The following is a 15,856-nucleotide window of genomic DNA, read 5'->3' as shown; positions in this document are numbered from 1 at the left end:
TTCTTTTCCTAACAATAGCTGTTCTCAGAAAAATAGCATTTGCTGTCAAATATTGTCTTATATCACCATGGGCATAACAGAAGAATATAACGTTTATGTGGCCACTATGTTTTGAGAAATAATTCATTTGACAGATTTTTGCTAATTTATTTTAAAGATTAAAAGAATCACTGTATTTACACTTTTACAGTCAAACGTCACTCATGAACAGGAAAAAAAAACGAAAACAAGAAAAGCTCTCATAACTTAAGACTGCAGCAGTTAGTTTCAAGTTCTTAATTCAGGACATGAGGGAAGAAATAAGAACTGAAACCAGGAAGGGGCGTTCATTACGTTACATCCATAATCCGTGTAGGTTTGCACACCATGGTGAAGAGTGCTGTGGTGGTGCGAAAGAGCTTGGCACTTCACAGAGCAGCCCAGAGCCAGTCTTAGTGTGTCCTATTCCGGTCAAAAGTAGTGCACTATAGAGGAAATAGGGTACGTTTTCGACCCAGTCTCAGTCTCATGGAGGTCGATTGAAGTATTGCCCCTTCGCAAGACATCGATCCACTTCAATGTGAAGCAGGAATTCCAGTTTTTTCGGGAAGAAAAGTTCCTTCCTCCATTGTAAGTGTCTCTCTAGTTGTGATTGAGCGTGGGGAGTTGCTCAGTCTGAATCACTGATTTCATCAATCCACATAGAATAGAACAGGGTTCCTGTCTGTGTGTGGAACATGGTCTTGTCTTTAGTCTCCAGGTAATGTTGAAACAGCTCTATCCGGCAGTAGTGGTCGCTTCCTCAGTGCTACATTGATTGATTGGTCAATGCAGTTGTGATAAGTAAGACTCAATGGCCTGGTGAGAGAGAAGTGAGAGAAGAGAGAGAAGTCAAGCTAGACTCCATTGCCTGAAATGAACAAAGTTAAAAGGAGGTGAGAAGTTTGACTTTGCAGGTGAAATGTTGATCTATTCTTGGCAGAAAGGCTTCAACAATATCTCTCTGTTAGCCTCATGGATCAATAGCATTAAGGGTAGCAATGACACCTTACCTTTGCCATCTCTCCTGTAGTTCCTGGAACTAAACTTAACTGGGGTCCCTCCTCCCAGAACTCCTTCAGCTGCTGCTTCATGACTTGGAGGTTCCTGCAAAACAGACATACAGTGGGTATTATAAGTATTCACCCCCCTATTTGTCATTGATCTACACAAAATACAGCTTTTTTTTTTTTAAACTAAAATAGTCGTTGCATAAGTATTCACCCCCTTTGTTTAGGTAAGCATAAAATACTTCAGGAGTAAAATGTGGCTTAACAAGTAACATAATAAGTTACATGGACTCTGAAGTAATAGGGATTGACATTTTTTAAAATGACTACCCCTTCCTCTGTTCCCCATACACACATACATACCTGGTCAAAAGATTTAGTACACACCTCCATTTTTCCATTTTTTATTGAAATTCACAGTTTAATGTCTTAATGTACTCTGAAATTAAAGCATAGAACAAATAAACAATTGGAGACAAAAAAGCAATCATGGAATCGTTTTGTTTAACAAAATGTAATTTTTACTCATCAAAGTAGCCACCTTTTGCAGACACAACAGCCTCGTGGCATTCGGAAAGTTCTTCCCAACACTGTTGCAGAAGTTCCCACAAATGTGTTGCACTTGTAGGTTGCTTTGCTTTCACCCTTCTGCCCAGTTCATCCCAAACCAGCTCAACGGGGTTTAAGTCTGGAGACTGTGCTGGCCATTCCATGTTTTAAAGCCTACTATCTTGTTATTTTCTTCTAAGGTAGTTCTGACAGCCTGGAGGTGTGTTCTGGGTCATTATCTTGCTGTAGGATGAACCACTGACCAACTAGGCGTTCACCAGAGGTTATTGCATGGCGCTGCACAATGCTGTGGTAGCCGTTTTGGTTCAGGGTGCCACTCACTCTGTGCAAGTCGCCGACTCTGGATCCAGCAAAAGAGCCCCAGACCATCACGCTTGGTGTCACACACTGAGGAACAATCCTTTCGCCTACTCGGCGGGGTACAAAAACCCTGCGCGATTACATTTTTACATTTTAGTCATTTAGCAGACGCTCTTATCCAGAGCGACTTACAGTTAGTGCATACATTTTTTTTCTTTTTTTTCTCATACTGGCCCCCCGTGGGAATCGAACCTACAACCCTGGCGTTGCAAACGCCATGCTCTACCAACTGAGCTACATCCCTGCTGGCCATTCCCTCCCCTACCCTGGACGACGCTGGGCCAATTGTGCGCCGCCCCATGGGTCTCCCGGTCACGGCCAGCTACGACAGAGCCTGGATTCGAACCAGGATCTCTAGTGACACAGCTCGCACTGCAATGCAGTGCCTTAGACCACTGCGCCACTCGGGAGATGAACCAAAGATTGATGAACCAAAGATTTCAAATTTGGATTAAATCGGTCCATAAGACCTTCCTCCAGTCTTCAGTAGTCCACTGGCGGTGCTTTATGACCCAGGCAAGCCTCTTTTTCTTATTTATCCATCTTAGCAATGGCTTTCTTACTGCCACTCCACCTGTCAAACCTGCAGCTCCAAGTCTTCTCTTCACAGTTGAGACTGAGACTTGCTTACTTCGAACAGTGTTAAGCTGTGCTTGAAGCCGTTGTCCTGTGAGCCGCCTACCACGCAAGCTGTTGACTCTCAGAAACTTGTCCTGAGTTGCCACGTTACAGTTTTGACTAAAATCTGCTTGGAAATCTATAGCAAGACTTGGTAATTGCTGTCTAGCCATGATCTCAAACACCATGACAGAGCTTGAAGAACTTTGACAAGAATGGGCAAATATTGCACAATCCAGGTGTACAAAGCTCTTACAGACGTACCCAAGAGTATTCGCTGCCAAAGGTGTTTCTAACATGTATTGACTCAGGGGTGGTGACCTGCCTAAATGACTACCGCCCAGTAGCACTCACGTCGGTAGCCATGAAGTGCTTTGAAAGGCTGGTCATGGCTCACATCAACACCATCATTCCGGAAACCCTAGACTCACTCCAATTCGCATACCGTCCCAACAGATCCACAGATGACGCAATCCACACTGCCGCTTTCCCACCTGGACAAAAGGAACACCTATGTGAGAATGCTGTTCATTGACTACAGCTCAGCGTTCAACACCATAGTGCCCACAAAACTCATCACTAAGCCAAGGACCCTGGGACTAAACATCTCCCTCTGCAACTGGATCTTGGACTTCCTGACGGGTCGCCCCCAGGTGGTAAAGGTAGGCAACAACACATCTGCCACACTGATTCTCAACACGGGGGCCCCTCAGGGGTGCATGCTTAGTCCCCTCCTGTACTCCCTGTTCACCCACGACTGCGTGGCCAAGCACGACTAACACCATCATTAAGTTTGCTGATGACACAACGGTGGTATGCCTGATCACCAACAATGATGAGACAGCATATAGGGAGGAGGTCAGAGACCTGGCAGTGTGGTGCTAGGACAACAACCTCTCCCTCAACGTGAGCAAGACAAAGGAGCTTATCGTGGAATACAATTAAAGGAGGGCCGAACACGCCCCATTCACATCAACGGGGCTGTAGTTGAGCGGGTTGAGAGCTTCATGTTCCTTGGTTTCCACATCACCAACAAACTATCATGGTCCAAACACACCAAGACAGTCGTGAAGAGGGCACGACAAAGCCTATTCCCCTTCAGGAGACTGAAAAGATTTGGCACGTATCCCCAGAGCCTCAAAAAGTTATACAGCTGCACCGTCGAGAGCATCCTGACAGGTTGCATCACCGCCTGGTATGGCAACTGCTCGGCATCCGACCGTAAGGCGCTACAGAGGGTAGTGCGTACAGCCCAGTACATCACTGGGGCCAAGCTTCCTGCCATCCAGGACCTATATACTAGGCGGTGTCAGAGGAAGGCCCAAAAAATTGTCAAAGACTCCAGCCACCCTAGTCATAGACTGTTCTCTCTGCTACCGCACGGCAAGGGGTACCGGAGCGCCAAGTCTAGGTCCAAAAGGCTCCTTAACAGCTTCTACCCCCAAGCCATAAGACTGCTGAACAATTAATAAAATGGCTACCCGGACTATTTACATTGACACCCTCCTCTTTGTTTTTACACTGCTGCTACTCGCTGTCTATTATCTATGCATAGTCACTTTACCCCTACCTACATGTACAAATTACCTCGACTAACCTGTACCCCCACACATTGACTCGGTACCGGTACCCCCTGTATATAACCTCGTTATAGTTATTTTAATTGTGTTACTTTCTTTTATTTAGTAAATATTTTTTTTAAATTCTATTTCTTGAACTGCATTGTTGGTTAAGGGCTTGTAAGTAAGCATTTCACTGAAAGGTCTACACCTGTTCGGCGCATGTGACATAACATTTGATTTGAATACTTACTGTATCTAATCAAGGTATTTTAGTGTTTTATTTTTCATTCATCTTCGACAGAGTATTTTGTGAAGATCATTTACAAAAAATGACAAATCAATCAATTTTAATCCCACTTTGTAACAATAAAAAGTGAACAAATGCAAGGGGGTGAATGCTTATGATAGGCACTGTATAAGCATACCCAATTAGGCTTCTAATGTTAAAGGGAGAATAACTGATATGAAGTTAGCATTACCAGGGAAACCAGTTGGGCAACTTTTCAACAACAAACAAAGACAACACGAAGCAAGAGGCTAATCTCCTCAGCTGTCCTGCAGCTATTACATTGCAGACAGGAGAGTGACGAATTCATAAATATCTGTTAACATACCCGTCTTCTGAGCAGCTGTCCTGCAGGCTCTTGCCGTTTTCTGGCCACCATTTCTTAATGACAGACTGAACCCAGTGTAAACCCACAATCAAGTGTCTGGAGAAGGAACAAACAGAAAAACATTGGAATTGAGGTTTCAGCAGGTGGACACAGCAGCAGTTCTTAAGTTCCACAGCTGATCTTACTCTTCATATTCACTGGCGAGGATTGATTTGACTTGAGGCAGGAGGTCTACACAACAGCCCAGTGATATGCACGGAGCTTCGTCTTGAAGGCTACGGGAGCAAAACAAGAGAGACAAAATGAACACGTGTCACAAGTTGACTCATCACAGCAATACATGATGATGTTTGATTCAACTGCGATACGCACCTTTTCGTTATAACTGGTAGGCAGTCAAGAAGCACGCCTGTGTCTTCAATTCTATGGAACAAAGACAGACAGTGTTTATTGGACATGAACATGTTGATTAATCATTAACTGTATATATGAAGAAGAAGTCCTTCAAACATGAAAATTGATCAAAAGTCAGTGTTCCTACCTGATCAAGTATGCCACTAGTTCGCTGGCGTTTCTTCGCCATAGTGTCAGAGCTACATTTAGCCTGAGATTTCTTCCAAAAAGCACATGTGTCATTGCATCATGGTCCTTCGATAGCTGGTCAGGAAAGATTCCCATAGGGAGGGGCCGATAAAGAACATGTCAATAAAATCCACTTCAACGATCCAAAGGAAGACAATGCAAGTGACACTTTTCTATCCCTTGCATCTACCCACTGTGCAAGGAATGGAAAGGTATGGGTAATATGGTGACAATTCCAACCCTCTCAGATCTACACAAGTGCCTAGAGCGTAGGGGCAAGGGTTTGATGTTGGGAATGAACAGTATGTAGCGCAGCAGTGGTCTGTCCCAATGATCGCCCCCTACAGGTCTGCAAACATCAAAGGATCAGGGGACCTATGGGATGGGGTAGGGAGTGAATTGGGGCCGGCTGGTAGTCTCTCACCTCAGTGAAATAATCACTGTACTTGTTTCCCGACCCTGCCATCTTGGAGCCAGCCTCTGAAGCAGAGTTCACGGGGAACACGCAGTTGTCATTGTAGTGTATGGCCTGCACTTCCTCTGGACAGGTCAGTTCATTCTCCTTGTTGGCCATGTCACAGACAGCCCGGCCTGCGGGGGGCGCTCTGCGGCGCACTCCTGAGCTCACCACCACGCTGTGACGCGACGACAACTTCCTCTTGTTGCACACAGACACTCGTTTGGCTTTGATGTGTGCACAACGACTCACTGGAAATCTGATGGTTGGAGAAGGAAAAGTCCAGGTGAAGAGAGGTAAGGATTTTGTATTGATACTTGCACTGGTTGAGTAAGTAGACCAGACACTGTGGCAGTGTTTGGGAAAAGTTGGAAAGGTGTTTCAATGTTGAATTTTCCCCAGTGACTGAGCAGATGTGACGGCAGTGCTAGGAATGGCTGCTTGTGCATTGGATTCACATAGACCTGGAAAACTCACCTCTCTTTATCTATTTCTTCCTTATTTAAAAAATCCACCTAAAACAAAAGGATAGGCGATAAAAACACTCCTACAGTTCTTTAAAGAGGCAAATCTTTGACTAGGTTAGTAAACACTTCTTGGTTTATATTCATAACAGAATCACTTTCCGAAGTGTGCATTAGATTGAACACTGGTGAAAATGCCTTCTCCTCAATGCTTACATCAATCTAATGCTTTTATTTAAAAGACAGGGATTGCGCAAGTGCACACTGTGGGAAAAGTGCGGAGAATCGGGATGCAATTGGGTACCAAGTTAAACACTCCCCCCCCCTTGAGATCCACTCACCTCCTTCATGTTCTTGTCAGCTGCAGAGTGGATGCTGATGTGATGGAGAAATCCATGAGGTTTGCCGTGGTGGAATTCCCTGCCTTGCCCATCATGACTTCCAGAGGCCATAGTAAGTCACTATTGGAGAGAAAAATGAAAATGTAGTCAACACTGTAAAAGGCATGCATTCATAGTGCACACCAGTCATGCCATATTGTCAAGCCAACCTCCTTAACCCAAAGTTGTCTGGACTGTCACCTCACTTTCTGAAACAATCCCCTTAAAGATTATGCACGAGAAACATACATCCCATCTGTCAAAGCAGTAGTTGCTATGATAATTAAAGTCAGTTACTAGTACTTGTATGAGTTCATGACCTGGTCACACACCTTTTTATAAAACAAGTTTTGTTTATATGATGAGAGTCAGTGCTGCTACTAGCTCTAATACCTCCACTATGTTTCAACTAATTACAGGGGAACAAGTTGGTCTAAATTCAAATTGAGGATTACATCCGGCTGTTGTTGTGCCTGTAATAGGTTTAGCTAGCTAGCATTGTAAACAAGTGCTTGACAAAAATGCGCTAGCTAGCTAGCTAGCGTTAACAACAATAAGGAGGCGTTGGCTATGCTGGCCAGACAATCTACTTCGCTAGCTAGCTAGCTAGCTTCTACTAGAAACAAACTAACTAGCTTGCTAGGTTACAAAGCAGCAAACTGTGTTACATGATCTTAGCTAGCTACCTAACTAGCTAGAAAGTTAAATACACATTTGTTAACTAGCGTAAATTACTAGTTAACCTTGCCAGCCCACAGTACGCAGCAATGTGTGAGCTGTCAGCTAGCTAGTTAGTACTTTAGCTACCTAGCTTTCTAGAACAATGAGCTATGAACCCACAGATTAGCTAGATAGCTAAATTAGCTAACTAAGTATCAGTGTAACTAGCTAACCACGAGTCCAATGTTTGGATAGTTAAGTGTCAATATACTAATCTCTTCGGACTGTCAATAACTACAACTTTCTTATGTCTCGTTAACTAACCTAAGGACAGTTGGAAAGCTAATGACAAAAGTGCTAATGAGACCTGTGACAGCGTCTATGATGATGATGATGGGCCTAACGTTAGCTGGCTTGCCCCGGAAAGCATTTAACTTGGTCAGGCTAACAGAGTTACAGAGCTCAAAACTAACAACAGAATAAAAGTTTACTTTTTACAAGTAGATAGCTAGCTAGTTAAGTTGCCTAACTAGCTAGCTAGTTAAGATTTTGACTACCGATAATTTAGCTTGCTATAGCTAAAAATAGCTAGCTTAGCAAAGGGCGGGTGGCTAGGCAGGCATCTAGCTAGCTTAATTTTCAGGAAACATATGGCTAGAACAAAGTTGATCTAGCAACTAATTCGGTAATTGCAGACATTTTACCAACCGTCACATTTTACGAAATGTCTTGAGTCTCCTCAGAAATGTAGATAGGTATGTCCACGTGGAAGCAGTAAGAAGACAACTGTAGAGTATAATCTTGCAACAAATGTTTAGCTAGCTAGCTTTTCAAGTTGAATACAGCGTCTGTACTACTCTGCAAGGATATTGAGATTGATATTGCAATGAAAATAGTGACATTTTAGCGGCACCTAGAGGTAAAAAGTAGAACTAGCACTTATAATATTTGTCTGTCCTAGTTCGCCATCTAGTGTTAGATATATGGTGCATTTGCACAAGGTGTTACTTCACAAATCAAATCAAATGCTTGTTTACGAGCACTTCCCGACGATGCATAGTAAAAAAATATTTATACAAAGAAAAATAGTAACTCAAGAGGAATAAAATACAGAAGAAAGGAGCTATGTACAGGGAGTACCAGTACCAGATCAATGTGCAGGGACATGAGGTATTTGAGGTAGATATGTACTGTACATGAAGGCAGAGTAAAGTAATAATAATAATATGCCATTTAGCAGACGCTTTTATCCAAAGCGACTTACAGTCATGCGTGCATACATTTTTTTGTGTATGGGTGGTCCCGGGGATCGAACCCACTACCTTGGCGTTACAAGCGCCGTGCTCTACCAGCTGAGCTACAGAGGACCACAAAGTAACTAGGCATCAGGATAGATAATAATAAGAGTAAAATAAAGAACAGAGTAGCAGCAGCATATAATGAGTGCTAATGAGACGGCTTCAGGCATTACGCGACATAAGCGGTCGCTTAGGGCACCCGGCTGCTAGGTCTCAACTTACTTTTGAGAGTTAGAATAGAAGAAAATAATACATTTACATTTACATTTACATTTACGTCATTTAGCAGACGCTCTTATCCAGAGTGACTTACAAATTGGTGCATTCACCTTATAGCCAGTGGGATAACCACTTTACAATATTTTTTTTTTTGGGGGATTAGAATGATTACTTTATCCTATCCCAGGTATTCCTTAAAGAGGTGGGGTTTAAAGTGTCTCCGGAAGGTGGTGAGTGACTCCGCTGTCCTGGCGTCGTGAGGGAGCTTGTTCCACCATTGGGGTGGAACAAGCGAACAGTTTTGACTGGGCTGAGCGGGAACTGTGCGCCGCAGAGGTAGGGGGGCCAGCAGGCCAGAGGTGGATGAACGCAATGCCCTCGTTTGGGTGTGGGGACTGATCAGAGCCTGAAGGTACGGAGGTGCCGTTCCCCTCACAGCTCCATAGGCAAGCACCATGGTCTTGTAGCAGATGCGAGCTTCAACTGGAAGCCAGTGGAGTGTGCGGAGGAGCGGGGTGACGTGAGAGAACTTGGGAAGGTTGAACACCAGACTGGCTGCGGCATTCTGGATGAGTTGTAGGGGTTTAATGGCACAGGCAGCAAGTTGCAGTAATCCAGACGGGAGATGACAAGTGCCTGGATTTGGACCTGTGCCGCTTCCTGTGTAAGGCAGGGTCGTACTCTCCAAATGTTGTAGAGCATGAACTTAGAGGATCGGGTCACCGCCTTGATGTTAGCGGAGAATGACAGGGTGTTGTCCAGGGTCACGCCAAGGCTCTTTGCACTCTGGGAGGAGGACACAACGGAGTTGTCAACCGTGATGGCGAGATCATGGAACGGGCAGTCCTTCCCCGGGAGGAAGAGCAGCTCCGTCTTGCCGAGGTTCAGCTTGAGGTGGTGATCCGTCATCCACACTGATATGTCTGACAGACATGCAGAGATGCGATTCGCCACCTGTTTATCAGAAGGGGAAAAGGAAAAGATTAGTTGTGTGTCGTCTGCGTAGCAATGATAGGAGAGGCCATGTGAGGATATGACAGAGCCAAGTGACTTGGTGTATAGCGAGAATAGGAGAGGGCCTAGAACTGAGCCCTGGGGGACACCAGTGGTGAGAGCACATGGTGCAGAGACAGATTCTCGCCACGCCACTTGGTAGGAGCGACCGGTCAGGTAGGACGCAATCCAAGAGTGAGCCGCGCCGGAGATGCCCAGCTCGGAGAGGGTGGAGAGGAGGATCTGATGGTTCACAGTATCAAAGGCAGCAGACAGGTCTAGAAGGACAAGAGCAGAGGAGAGAGAGTTAGCTTTAGCAGTGCGGAGAGCCTCCGTGACACAGAGAAGAGCAGTCTCAGTTGAATGACCAGTCTTGAAACCTGACTGGTTTGGATCAAGAAGGTCATTCTGAGAGAGATAGCAAGAGAGTTGGCTAAAGACGGGACGCTCAAGAGTTTTGGAAAGAAAAGAAAGAAGGGATACTGGTCTGTAGTTGTTGACATCAGAGGGATCGAGTGTTGGTTTTTTGAGAAGGGGTGCAACTCTCGCTCTCTTGAAGATGGAAGGGACATAGCCAGCAGTCAAGGATGAGTTGATGAGCGAGGTGAGGTAAGGGAGAAGGTCACCAGAGATGGTCTGGAGAAGAGAGGAGGGGATAGGGTCAAGCGGGCAGGTTGTTGGGCGGCCGGCCGTCACAAGTCGCAAGATTTTATCTGGAGAGAGAGGGGAGAAAGAAGTCAAAGCATAGGGTAGGGCAGTGTGTGCAGGACCAGCAGTGTCATTTGACTTAACAAACGAGGATCGGATGTCGTCAACCTTCTTTTCAAAATGGTTGATGAAGTCATCCACAGAGAGGGAGGAGGGGGGGGGTGGGGGAGGAGGATTCAGCAGGGAGGAGAAGGTGGCAAAGAGCTTCCTAGGGTTAGAGGCAGATGCTTGGAATTTAGAGTGGTAGAAAGTGGCTTTAGCAGCAGAAACAGATGAAGAAAATGTAGAGAGGAGGGAGTGAAAAGATGCCAGGTCGGCAGGGAGTCTAGTTTTCCTCCATTTCCGCTTGGCTGCCCAGAGCCCTGTTCTGTGAGCTCGCAATGAGTCATCAAGCCACGGAGCAGGAGGGGAGGACCGAGCCGGCCGGGAGGATAGGGGACATAGAGAGTCAAAGGATGCAGAAAGGGAGGAGAGGAGGGTTGAGGAGGCAGAATCAGGAGATTGGAGGGAGAAGGATTGAGCAGAGGGAAGAGATGATAGGATGGAAGAGGAGAGAGTAGTGGGAGAGAGAGAGCGAAGGTTGCGACGGCGCATTAACATCTGAGTAGGGGCAGAGTGAGTAGTGTTGGAGGAGAGCGAGAGAGAAAAGGATACAAAGTAGTGGTCGGAGACTTGGAGGGGAGTTGCAGTGAGATTAGTAGAAGAACAGCATCTAGTAAAGATGAGGTCAAGCGTGTGAGTAGGGGGGGACGGTGAGAGGGTGAGGTCAAAAGAGGAGAGGAGTGGAAAGAAGGAGGCAGAGAGAAATGAGTCAAAGGTAGACGTAGGGAGGTTGAAGTCACCCAGAACTGTGAGGGGTGAGCCATCCTCAGGAAAGGAACTTATCAAGGCGTCAAGCTCATTGATGAACTCTCCAAGGGAACCTGGAGGGCGATAAATGACAAGGATGTTAAGCTTGAATGGGCTAGTGACTGTGACAGCATGGAATTCAAATGAGGAGATAGACAGATGGGTCAGGGGAGAAAGAGAGAATGTCCACTTGGGAGAGATGAGGATTCCTGTGCTACCACCCCGCTGACCAGATGCTCTCGGGGTATGCGAGAACACATGGTCAGATACAGACCCCAAAAGATATGGGAGCTATTCTTGTGTTTCCTTAATGGCACATAAAACAATATAATGGCCATGAAATAGCATATAATTTATCAGGAAAAAATATCCCTATGTATTTGTATTTTGTATTTTGTATTTGTGTTTTTTGTTTTGTTTAATGCGTTGGTTGTTTTGTGTTAAAGATAAAAAATAAATAAAATGTCTATACAAAAAATTACGAATAGTAGAATAACAAGGTAAAAGTTCGACATTTGGTTGTGCATCAGCAGTTTTTCTCTTGTTTTGTTAGTCACTGACAGTCACTCAATTAGCCATGTCAGCTAAAAGGTTTAGATTGGTAAATTAGTTTAGCCAGTTATCTAAACTTGTAGAAATGATGGCCGAATACCAATCTCCAGAGGGCCCACATACATTTTGCTAGTCATGGCCCCATGGCAAAATGTATAGAAGTGAGTGTAGGAAATTAGCTTAAAAACTGCCAAACTTTCTCTCTGCCCCATGGCAAAATGTGTAGAGCTGCAGAAAACTTGCTTTAAAACTGCAAAAAAATTATATGCCACATAGTAAATTGTGCAGAATTCCAGGAAATTTAACTTTAAAACATACATTTTTCTCTCCACCATCAAGAGGGCAGCCAACAAGTGCTCAGCATATGAGGGAACTCCTTCAAGACTGTTGGAAAAGCATTCCAGGTGAAGCTGTTTGAGAGAATGCCAAGAGTGTGCAAAGCTGTCATCAAGGCAAAGGGTGGCTATTTGAAGAATCTCAAATATAAAATATATTCTGATTTGTTTAACACTTTTTTGGTTACTACATGATTCCATATGTGTTATTTAATAGTTTTGATGTCTTCACTATTATTCTACAATGTGGAAAATAGTAAAAATAAAGAAAAATCCTTGAATGAGTAGATGTGTCCAAACCTTTGACCGGTAGTGTACATATATCTATTTCTTGAGTCTTTATTCTTTAACACAAAGGGGTGATGACAGGTCCTCACAATGTACAACTCAAACCATCCACTCATCAACTGTGTGAATAACAGTGCAGCCCCACTCCTTGGCTACATCCCAAATAGCACCTTATTCCCTATATAGTAGGGATGTTGTATTGTCAGTAGACACCTGTTGGGATCACAGATTGTGACAGTGCAGTAGTGATAGATAATGCTGTCAAGCATGACAACGATATGAAACATGATGAGGTACAGGCCAAGTTGCTGTCTCTCTGTAATAGGAGATAGTGAAAGTAGGAACTCCCCTTGAAGAGCTCAACACGACAATTTTACAAAGCATTGCATATGAATGGTACACTGTAAGCCATATAATAATTTACACAGAGACAGGTAGGTACTCGGCAGGCTTGTGCAGGCTTTGCCGAACCACCTTACAATTCCAGCATGTTTGATTGTGCAATAACAGTCTCGATAGATTTTAGGGGTACATGCACTGCGGTTGAGTCAGAAAAATATATATTTTAAATTGTCTGGTAATGAATATTGAATTTCTACCCTGTTTTACTTCTTGACTTCTTGTGCCAGCTAAATCGGTGTCATTACAGGTCTATTATTATAAGACTGCCATGCTAGGATAATATTTACTGAATAAACCTCTCAGTTATGAAAAACTACAATAACAATAATAAAAATAAAAAAAACGACAATAACAACAACCAACTTCTTGGTTCCTAGAACTAAACAGAGACCCACAAGTCAAATATGTATTTTTATTTTATTTTATTTTGGGGAGAATTAGTCATATTTTAAAGTGTGTGTGTGGTAGTGGCACTTAATATAGTTGCATTCAATTTGATATGAATAAATAAATAAATATGTTTTAGATTTTAGACCTAGACAGCCACAGAAATGAGCCTGCCATTTTGACTAACCCATTGGTCAGGTATATTCAGCTGTCGTACCTGACCCTGATCTTAACCAGGACATTATAGGTTTAGATAGAAACACAGGCGAAAACAAAGCCAAACGGTGGAAATTAATAATAATAATATGCCATTTAGCAGACGCTTTTATCCAAAGCGACTTACAGTAATGTGTGCATACATTTTTACGTATGGGTGGTCCCGGGGATCAAACCCACCACCCTGGTGTTACAAGCGCCATGCTCTACCAATTGAGCTACAAATTGCAGTGATCTCAATCACTGCAATTTACCCGCTTGAATAAACAGATACCATTTAAATAGTATATAAATAGTACAGCCAGGGAAGGAAAGGGAACGGGGGATATCTAGTCAGGTGCACAACTGAATGCATTCAACCGAAATGTGTCTTTCGCATTTAACCCAACCCATCTGGGCGTCATGCACCCCCAAATTCTGAGGGGGGCACAAAGTATATGAGGATGGCTGTGGGGTGGTAAGTCTGAGAATTGTGCATTTTTCAAACACCCGAAACACAATTTTCCTGCATATCTACGCATACCTCTTCAGCTGTCTGTATCCTCCTGACTGATGGTGATTTTTTAAAAAGAAACTAAATATGCTTCTCTGCATCTCTGCTAAAATCTGGGTAAAAGATTAAAAGGAATGTGAGTCTCATTCAGTACATTTAGTAATTGCTTGCTTTTCTAAAGTGTACCAACCTTGCCACAGGCATACCAGCTGAGATAGACAAGCTAGCTACTCTAACTTGACTGATAGCCTTCGCAGTTCCGGAGCGACCCACTAGGTGTCATCCTCCGACAACCTTAGGCACCTCCTCACTCACAGGAACAATCATTATCTTATTAGTGTCACCTGTGTCTACCTGTTCACCTGTGTATTTATGATCTCACTTCCCTGTGTTCCCTTGCTCTGTTTTCTCTGCTAGTTCTCGATGCCAAACAGTACTAATCAGTGTCTGATCGCAAGACGTATGTACAGGTACTTGAGAAGTGTTCTCCCTGTTTCATTGTTTTTTCAGTCCTAGTTAGTATTTTGTATGTTTGCTGTCAGCCTGTTTTTGGAGACCAATTTGCTCCTCCTTAATTTTTTTGTGACAAGTCCGTTATTTTGTATCCTAGTTTTGGGACCACCAGTAAAGATCCTTGTTTCACCATCTCTAACTACTGCCTACTGTCTATCCTGCACCGCACCTGGGTCACACCTTCCCCCAACCCTTACAGAAAACAGAGCCAATATGGACCCAGCAGAGGCAGCACAGTATCGCAGCGCATTAGCAACGCAGGGAGCTATGTTGAACCAGCACGACCGCAGCCTTTAGCAGATCACCGAGAATCTCCGCCAGCTGACGATTGCCGTGCAGAGCCGGGTGGACACCCGACCAGCCCCGGCAGCCGGCGGAGCGGAAGCCGTGGCAGCAGCGTCTCCTGTCTCACCTGCGACATCGCAGGAACCCCGCCTACCACCTCCGGAGAGGTACGACGGACGTCCAGAGGGCTGCAGGGAATTCCTCACCCAGTGTTCCCTGGTATTCAGCCTACAACCCTCCTTCTTCCCGACGGAGCAGGGCCGGGTGACCTACATTATCACTCTGTTGACAGGTCGGGCCCTTTCCTGGGCTACCACGGAGTGGGAGAGCCAAACTCCGGCGTGCTCCGACTCCTACCAATTCACCCGGGAGCTTCACAAGCTGTTCGACCCTTCTTGGGTGGTGTCGGGGAACGAGGCTGGGAGGTGGCTCACGGCATGTCGGCAGGGTGACCATTCGGTGGCGGACTACTCCGTGGAGTTCCGGACCCGGGCTCGAGAGGCAGGATGGGAGGAGGCCGCCCTGGTCGTCCTTTACGTGCAGGGGCTATCGGAGGGGATGAAGGACGAACTCTCCTTCAGGGAGCTGCCTGAGTGACTGGACGGCCTTGTCGACCTCTCGGTACGGGTAGACAATCGGCGTCGTGAGAGGACGCACGAGAGAGGGATGACGCAAGGCGCACTTGCCCAGGATGGAGAAACAGAGATGTCTGTGCCAGGGACGTTGCCTGTACTGCGGCTAGGCAGGTTACCACTGTGACTCATGCCCGGAGAAGCCGGGAAATGGGAGGGCTCGCTAATATTGGGAGGGGTGCTAGCGAGCCGGAACTGAAACCCCGTCGGGCGCATGCACTGGTGGATTCGGGGGCCGCGGGAAAACTGATGGATGTGGGGCTGGCCCAAGGGTGGAGCGTTCCGTTACTCTCACTCTCCGAGCCGATTCCGGTCATGGGCCTGGACGGCCGGCCGTTGGGGTCGAGCTTCATCACCCGGCGCAATGTCCCTGTGCGTGTCTGGGTGGCAG

General features: G+C 45.3%; 1 protein-coding gene across 3 annotated transcripts; it reads right to left on the bottom strand.

Annotated features, from left to right (window-relative positions):
• Window positions 1-133: 133 nt before the first annotated feature.
• LOC121548537 (KATNB1-like protein 1) lies at window positions 134-8,182 on the bottom strand. Of its 3 annotated transcripts, none has more exons than XM_041860005.2 (10): window positions 8,004-8,182; window positions 6,597-6,716; window positions 6,269-6,306; window positions 5,759-6,050; window positions 5,294-5,409; window positions 5,125-5,175; window positions 4,938-5,027; window positions 4,753-4,848; window positions 1,032-1,125; window positions 134-837 (listed from the first exon to the last, which is right to left on the bottom strand). In XM_041860005.2, exons 2-10 carry the CDS (start codon window positions 6,705-6,707, stop codon window positions 805-807), a joined length of 921 nt encoding a protein of 306 aa, XP_041715939.1. In that variant the 5' UTR covers window positions 6,708-6,716; window positions 8,004-8,182; the 3' UTR covers window positions 134-804. The 3 variants fall into 3 exon arrangements, 2 of the variants coding, with proteins under 2 accessions (XP_041715939.1, XP_045066060.1); XR_005996663.2 differs by lacking the exon at window positions 134-837 and adding an exon at window positions 1,392-1,467 and having other exon boundaries at window positions 1,043-1,125; XM_045210125.1 differs by lacking the exons at window positions 134-837; window positions 1,032-1,125 and adding an exon at window positions 1,250-1,467.
• Between the last annotated feature and the right edge of the window lie 7,674 nt (window positions 8,183-15,856).

This window comes from Coregonus clupeaformis, chromosome 33, assembly GCF_020615455.1.
Source record: "Coregonus clupeaformis isolate EN_2021a chromosome 33, ASM2061545v1, whole genome shotgun sequence".
Taxonomy (NCBI): domain Eukaryota; kingdom Metazoa; phylum Chordata; class Actinopteri; order Salmoniformes; family Salmonidae; genus Coregonus; species Coregonus clupeaformis.
Note: the sequence above shows the minus strand (reverse complement) of the source record. Positions and strands in the feature narration are given on the sequence as shown.